Source organism: Atta cephalotes (genome assembly GCF_000143395.1).
Source record: "Atta cephalotes unplaced genomic scaffold scaffold00027, whole genome shotgun sequence".
NCBI classification, from domain to species: domain Eukaryota; kingdom Metazoa; phylum Arthropoda; class Insecta; order Hymenoptera; family Formicidae; genus Atta; species Atta cephalotes.
In genome coordinates this window covers 2,411,567-2,419,827 of record NW_012130091.1, presented here as the reverse complement: position 1 = coordinate 2,419,827, position 8,261 = coordinate 2,411,567, and the positions used below count along the sequence as shown (strand labels likewise).

The following is an 8,261-nucleotide window of genomic DNA, read 5'->3' as shown; positions in this document are numbered from 1 at the left end:
TAAATAATTAGTTATTAGTTTTTATATAATATATATATATATATATATATATATATATGATTATTCAGCTTTTTAACTTCTTCAATGTTGGAAATTTTTTTGTAATTCAAACTTATATTGTTTTCTACGAAATAATATTTTATCTCGATACATGACACAAATATTATTTCGCTTTTTTTATCATGTATAGGGATGGAAGAAGGTGTTCCCGGAGGAGTAACAGAATTAAGTTCTAAGCAACGTCACCAAATGAAACACAGAGAGCTGTTTTTATCGCGACAAGTGGAGACTATGCCAGCTACGCACATCAGAGGCAAATGCTGCGTTACGTTATTAAATGAAACTGAATCCTTGACAAGCTATCTAAACAAGGAGGATTCATTTTTTTATTGTTTAGTATTTGACCCTGCTCAGCGTACTTTGCTTGCTGATAAAGGTAAGAGTATATTTTTTTTACATACAATACATACGATATAAATTGAAATTAATCAATTATATCTGTTACGTTGTAGGCGAAATTAGAGTAGGTAATAGATATCAAGCAACAGAAATACCGGCGGTATTGACAATGTCAGAAAGAGAAGCGGATACTCGCAGATTACAAGACTTGGAGACTTTGGTTTGGACTCCGAAACACAATTTGACAGATCGTCAGATTGATCAATTCCTCGTCGTTAGCAGATCAGTAGGCACCTTCGCGAGAGCCTTAGACTGTTCGTCCTCCATTAAGCAACCCTCCTTGCACATGTCCGCAGCTGCTGCATCTAGAGACATTACTCTGGTGAGGAAACTTTGGTGCACTGTAGACAGATAAATATAAATAATTAAATTGACATTCTTAGAGAGAGTATTGTCATTTCATTAAATTTTAATTGCATTACAGTTTCACGCGATGGACACATTGCACCTGCATGCCTATGACTTATCGAATGCCTTAGCGTCTCTAGTACCTAGTACGGGTCCTGTATTGTGTCGAGATGAAATGGAGGAATGGAGCGCGTCCGAGGCGAATCTGTTCGAAGAAGCGCTCGAGAAATATGGGAAGGACTTTGCGGATATACGATCGGACTTTGTAAGTATGCTTTAAATAAGGGCAAGAGTATATAAAGTATCGGCTGAATGTTGTGTCGTTTATAAAAATCCTTGGTAATGTAACCGCGTACATGAATGTCAAAATTCTTATTTACAATGAATAACCCAATAGTTAGTCAATAGTTTGTGTATGTCATGTGCTCTAAGAACACCGTTCTATTTATCTAACAGATTTATAAACATTTTTTATGTCTTCCAGTTACCATGGAAAACATTGAAGAATGTAATTGAGTATTATTACATGTGGAAAACGACAGATCGGTACGTTCAGCAGAAGAGAGTGAAAGCTGTAGAAGCGGAGAGTAAGCTGAAGCAAGTTTACATACCGAATTATAACAAAACCCCTACGTCGACAACTACTCCTTCCACCGCCACAATTGTACCTCTGGGTAATAGTAATAGCAATAGTAACGGAAAGCCAACCAGCGTTTTGAACGGTAATAGTAACGGCAGCATGGTGGGTGATAATTCCGGAATACTTATGGTTGGAGTGGGTGGGAAACCTTGCGAGGGTTGTCAGGTTGTTCAGAGTTCACAATGGTATTCCTGGGGACCGACGCATATGCAATACCGTCTCTGTCAATCTTGTTGGACATATTGGAAGAAGTATGGAGGGCTCAAGGTATGTATAGGTTCAAAATCTAATAAACGACACAAGATTACTACGGTACTGACAAACATCTCATGCCGTTTTTTTTCTTTTTGCCACAAACAGGTGCCGTCGCGCATAGACGACGTCGATCTCGATAGGAAACGCGCCGGCGCCGGTTCGGACGAAGAGAGCAAAGGGATGGGCGGCGCGCACAGGCCGCATCGATGCAGCATTCCCTCCTGTGGCAAGGAGTTCAAACTGAAGGCTCACTTGAGTCGTCACTACGCGAGCGCGCATGGAGTGGATCTGCGCGGCACCGCCGGAAGCGGCGGCGGCGGCGGCGGATCGCCGCGGCCGGTCATGAAGACCCGGTCCGCGTTCTACCTGCGCACCTCCTTGCTAGCGCGCGCCGCGCGACGTCTGTGCGCCGCACAATTGCGCACACGTCACGCCGCGCGGGCGCCCCATCAGCCGGTGAATGCCGCGCCGTTGCGGCACCTATGCGCCCAGCTGGCATCTAAAACACCTACGGAACTGCGTATCCTTGCACGCGCCGTACGGCCTCGGCCGCGTCCCCAAGTGATCGACATCGCCTCGCGCCTAGGCGATCATCCAGCACCTCGGCAACCCGGTGACTGGGACTGGCTGACACTAACTGCCCCAGCACAACGCAAACAGCCCGAACGAGTCTCATTTCCACGTCCGCCAAAGGCACCGGGTATATAAAAAGCAATTATTCAGACTTGCTGCTGTCACTATTCTCACTTTATTCACTATTTTGAAGAAGAGTCACTTTTGCTTACTTTTTCATTAAAAACTTACTATTTTCACTTTTTTCCAATAAGATTATATTATTTCTGTGTTTGCTATAATTTCTGTTTAATAAGTTATACATTTTTTAAAATTTTTGCTGCATGTTTTCATTCCTTTTCTATAAGTAAATTTGAATAATTTGAATCTCCTATCATATATGATGACGGGATTCTTTTACTTTATTATTGATTATTTAAGAAGATTTTCATTTAAGCATTTCATTATAATTTACAGTTATTGATAAAGTATGAAAAACTATTATTATTATTATTAAAAATTATTATTAAAAATTATTAAACTATTATTAAAAAATGTGATATTACTTGTACAAATGCGTAAAACTTATTACAATATTATACCAAATAATTGGGTTAGAGAAAAAATTTTGTGGAATTTTGTTAGCTCAAATTATAACAATATATTTATTGCGAAATTTTCGATTATCTAACGTGCAAGCTTACAATTTTTTTTAAAAGTTTTAAAAAATGTTCTCATGACTTTTGTTACCAAGTTATACGCGGATTAAATAAAAGAGCATTCTGATTTTGATTGCTCATAATTTCGTTAAAATCATACCGTAATTAATAAAACAGATTTTTAAAGAAATGATTGAAACTTTGCTGTATCTAATAATGTATTTAATAATGTATAAGGACAGTACTTAATACATACTTTTAACTCAAATTTATATATTCTATTTTTTTTTTAATTGGCAGTTACTCAATAAAGCAATGTTTTTAAGAATCTGTTTTTTTAAATTCCATGATGATTTTTAATGGAGTTATGAGCAATCAAAGTCAAAATGCTTTTTTTTATTTAATTCGCGAATAATTCAAAAACAATTGCAAAAAAAATTGTAGAAACATTTTTAAAAAACGATTTTGTAATTCAAAATTTTCACAATATAGTTGAAAATTTTCGCAAATTTTTTTTGGCAGACCTACAAAATAAGAAAAAAAATTTTCTTTTTTTTCATCTCGTAGTTTTCTATATATAAAAATTACAAAACTTAGATAAATTCAAAAAATCAAAAGTAGAGATTTGAAGCTTTAAAATCATTTTTTTTTTTAAATTTAAAGTTTGTTTTAACGAAGATATTGTATATATAATTTTGAGCTAACAAAATACCGCAGAACTTTTGCTCCAATCCAATATTAAGAGAAAATTATACCTAGAAAATTAAAGTTTTAAATATGTTCTAAATTAATTGGTTATGAAAGACTTAATTATGAAATAAACTTATAGAATCCTAATCAATAAACTAAATATATTATACTATATTAAAAAATGATATATTTAATTTGAAAATAATAATTTTGTTTCCAGATACTTGTATCATTCTTAAGTTGTTTCAGTTTCAGAATTTAGATGCTATTATTAGTAGAACTTTGTTTCTTCTCTTCTCTGCCGAACGTGTTGAAACATGTATTTCTTAACATCATTTTTTAAATTTATAAGTTTAAATTTAATGGAATATTAAATAATGAAAGTATCACCGTCACAGGATATATTCAAAATAATAAAGTACTAATCCTTAGATACCATTCTATATAATTTTAATCAAATCTAAAACGAACTACTAGCTTGCTGCTCAGTGTTTAAAAAAACTTCATTTTTCTTTCACTATTTTGAATACAAAATTCATTATTCTCTTTTTTGGAAAGTTTTTTTTGGAAGCACTGAACCAGCGACAAGCTTGAATTTTTTTTATGTATCTTATACTATTGTATGTATAAAAAATTAGAAATCAGATAAAGACTTTTCGAGACTTTTGTAGTCTCAATTTTCGAAGTAATAAATGAAATATTTATAAAATTATTAAAAAAAATGATAATTATCTGTATTGGAAATATTACTTTATCATTGTATTAATTAATCAACACGCGCGTGCTTGAATATTTTAGTTACATACATACACAATAATACAGGTCCTCTAACTTGATCATTTAAATATCTTCGTTGTTTTTAATGATCGAGAAAGTATGAAAGAAGAAAATTGATCGATTCGAAGGAGCACATATTATGATGACCAAGAAATTTTTCTCAAGATCATATTTTTTTAGGCTTCATCTCCACTTTTTTTATGGAATTGTATGATTTTTTTTACACATTACAATATGATTCTTCTAAGTATTCTGCATATAAAACATTAAGGTAATGGTACCAAGAAGAATAGTTTACGAGAATAAAGTATTTTATACTTTATTCTAACATATATAAAATACATATATAACATACATAAAATATTAAATAACTTTAAAAATGATTAATTTTTTGATAATCGTACTTTAATACTTTTATGAACAAAATAATGAGATCAATTGGTAGAAAGAAAAGACATAAAAAAATCTTTCTTTAAAAAAATTGTATGCAAAATGGATAATTTTTTAAATAAGCAATTATGTGTTTTCTTTCCAATTAATTCGTCTCATTATTCTGTTTATACAAATATTAAGATACGATATTATATAATGTGATACATATACAACGGAAACATATAAATATAAATATTTTTATTTCTCATATTATGTGAAATAATTTTATATAATGTAGAAAGAAATTACACTAAAAAAGTATTTGCATTACTGATAGAGATACAAATTCAGTTAATTATCTTCATATACATGTGTATGCGCGCGCGCGTGTGTGTGTGTGTGTGTGTGTGTGTGTGTGTGATACACATTATTATTTGATAACATAAAGTATAATATTGTAGACGGCAGTCTTTTGTATGAGAGGGTACCAAATAAACCTGAAGTGGACAGGCTCACATTGACGCCACCCCAGCCCCAGCCTGTCATGTCGACCCAACAGAATATTTTGAAACGCCCAAGATCGTTCGACGAAATTAACGGTTCAGATGGTAAGTTTTATTATTTTAATTCGCACTATTTTATTGGTGATTAACAATAATAAAACTCAATTACTAAATATAAATACTATAGACAAAATGTTTTTTTTATATTTATAAAATATTTTATCAAATTGTTATAAGTAATAAAAAGACTTGTGAGTAATAAAATGACTTATCTCTATATCTCTCTCTCTCTTTACATCGACTTTATGAATTATTAGTGGAAAGGATCGTAAACCAGTAATGATTATTGATAAATAGGATTTTTGTAATTGTACACTAGCGCATGTTAAATAAATAGGAAATATATATTCATCATTTTAATATCAACGACATTAAGCGATATATCGTGATCAAACTGATCATTAATAAAAAAAAATATGATTGCGTTCAAAGATTCTTTAAAATTGTCGCAAGTCTTTGTTCACTCGTTTTTAGGTATCGCTCTGAACGCAGGGCTTCCTTCTGGTGCACCGCCTGCGAAAAGAGCTCATCATCCGCAGCAACTGCATCCGAAACATACGCTGGAACATCCCGCGCCTGCAGTTCTTCCTCTTGCGCCGCCTCTTAACGGCAGGGCCTCTCATCCGCTGCCTCATGGTCCGCCGTTGTCCAGAAGTAACGCACGTAAGCAAGTCATGTCGTGGATGGACGCACCCGATGACGTCTACTTCCGTGCTACCGAACAGATCAAGTTAGTAAATCAGATCAAAAATAAACATAAATCAATTTCGAAGAAAATTTATGTAAAGCAGTGTATAAGTATGAAGAAGTCTTTAATCTTTGTCTGATTATAAATTTATATCAATTATTGAAAAAGATTTTAAAGAAATAAGATTATATGCAAAAAGGAACGGATGTATTATTTGCGATTGGATTATTCTCGGTTCTTCAATTCGATTTTTATATTTCTTAATATTTATAAATTTTGATATAAGAAATTTTTTATCTTTATCATAATATATATCATAATATTCTAGTAATTGCGATTATAATGTAACGTATACGTTTGGTATTTGTGCTAATACTTTTGATTTATCAAATTGCAGAAGAGCTAGAAGAGCTCTATCTTCGGTGGAGTTACGAAGAGCAGCGCGCAAACCATGGCGCAGAATGTCGCTCCCCCTGAATCCGCTTCACCTCCAAAGAGCAGGTCGCCAAGACGAAATGGTTGTCATCTTGGATTGAATCCACATAAAGATGAACACAAGCGAATGATACTATATGTCGGTTCGCTAATTGCGAGGCATGACTCTGTTAACGTAATCTTTAACAAGTGAAACTATATTTAGTGAAAAGGTCACAGTTTCGTGTATTGTCATCAGCAGCTCCGATGGATCAAACAACAATCATTAACTTAAAAATCGAAAGATCCTAAAAGCTCTTCTATGATAAAATTTCTTCTCATGGAAGCTGAGCAAGTCGTGGTAATAAAAAAAGGCCTTGCTTGACCGACGAACATATGCATGTTGAACAATCGAGAATATCGTTGAACGACTTTACTACTTACTGAAGAATTAATGTTCAGCGAACTAAGTCATACAACGTGAAACATGATTTTCTATTCGTATTAATTATTGTTGTTATTAATAATAATTATTAATTGAATGTACATATACATTATACTACACGTAGCCATGTAACACACATACACACTCAACTGATTTAACACGACATATATATATTGACACACACACACACGCGCGCGCACGCACATACACATCACACACACACACACACACACACACACACACACACACACACACACACACATTTCACAAACACATTTAATATATACATGGACACATCCACATACCGAAAAGGTATGAATTTAATAGCGATAAAAAATATTGGCCGATACCTGCGATTAAGCTCATGAATAGCTGTGCACAGAAAACACAACAGTACAACTTTCGATTAACATTTGGAACAAGTATATTTCTAAGTATAATATACTGACGTAATATAACATTATACTTTGAATGTACTTCGAGGTCTGCATCAATATGTTTTTCAAAGTTATTAAATATTGTATTTTCTGGACACACCAATGTTACGGCCATGCAGGTAACAGAGACGAATGTTTGATCGGAAGCGAATGCGTAAGAGAGTGCGAGAGAGAGAAAGAGAGAGCAAGAGAGTGCGAGAGAGAGAGAGAGAGAGAGAATATATGTAATCGGACGAAAGAATATGTAACTGAGTGAGAAGGCATGAATTAGTACGTATGGGAGACAGAAAGAAGGAATGCTCATTGTGAATATTTTTATTAAATTTTCAAATTTGATGACTTCCGTCTAAAAAATTAATAAATAAACATAAGCATAAGTGAAAAAATATCTTAATCATATACTCGGCATCGTTGATTCTTGTTCCAAAAAATTAACTACATGAAGTTTTGATATTGCGATATCATCGACATTGAGAAATTCTGTGTTCAATAAATTGTCTTGATGCATTCCCTACTTCCTATTCCTGCATCTACAATCAAGCATCTACAATAATCACAAATCTCATTTTTACACTAAATAACACGCGATTATCATTTTGATTATTTCGATATTCTAAAAGTTCGTGTTGTAAATAGATATTGAATTGCATTTAAATCATCCCATGTTTACGTCAAAAATTAATTTTGTTTTTTGTTTTGCGAAGGATTGTTTCATAAAATGCTCGAATGTATTCGCATATATGATACAAATCAGCTACGCTCCAATAGAATCACTAGACCACACATCAATATATAATTTTATTCAAAATCAAAGCAGATATTAATAGAATTAATTATTGACAATTGAATTTAAATAAAATAAAATTGTTATTTGTAAGAGAAATAATGGAAAGATAAGTTTTGCCTGTGATCGATATAACAACATCCTAGTTTCTCTTTGAAAAATTATGTTTATTCTGTTG

At 33.1% G+C, this 8,261-nt stretch overlaps 1 protein-coding gene across 1 annotated transcript in view; it reads left to right on the top strand.

The window, feature by feature from the left end:
• Positions 1 to 6,539, top strand: part of LOC105620591 (metastasis-associated protein MTA3) — a 12,591-nt gene extending 6,052 nt beyond the window's left edge. Inside the window, exons 4-11 of the mRNA XM_012202081.1 lie at positions 191 to 436; positions 513 to 781; positions 884 to 1,072; positions 1,292 to 1,714; positions 1,808 to 2,402; positions 5,214 to 5,360; positions 5,790 to 6,045; positions 6,401 to 6,539. Coding sequence (XP_012057471.1) covers positions 191 to 436; positions 513 to 781; positions 884 to 1,072; positions 1,292 to 1,714; positions 1,808 to 2,402; positions 5,214 to 5,360; positions 5,790 to 6,045; positions 6,401 to 6,539 — 2,264 coding nt within the window. The remainder of the gene's footprint in view (positions 1 to 190; positions 437 to 512; positions 782 to 883; positions 1,073 to 1,291; positions 1,715 to 1,807; positions 2,403 to 5,213; positions 5,361 to 5,789; positions 6,046 to 6,400) is intronic.
• Positions 6,540 to 8,261: the final 1,722 nt, after the last annotated feature.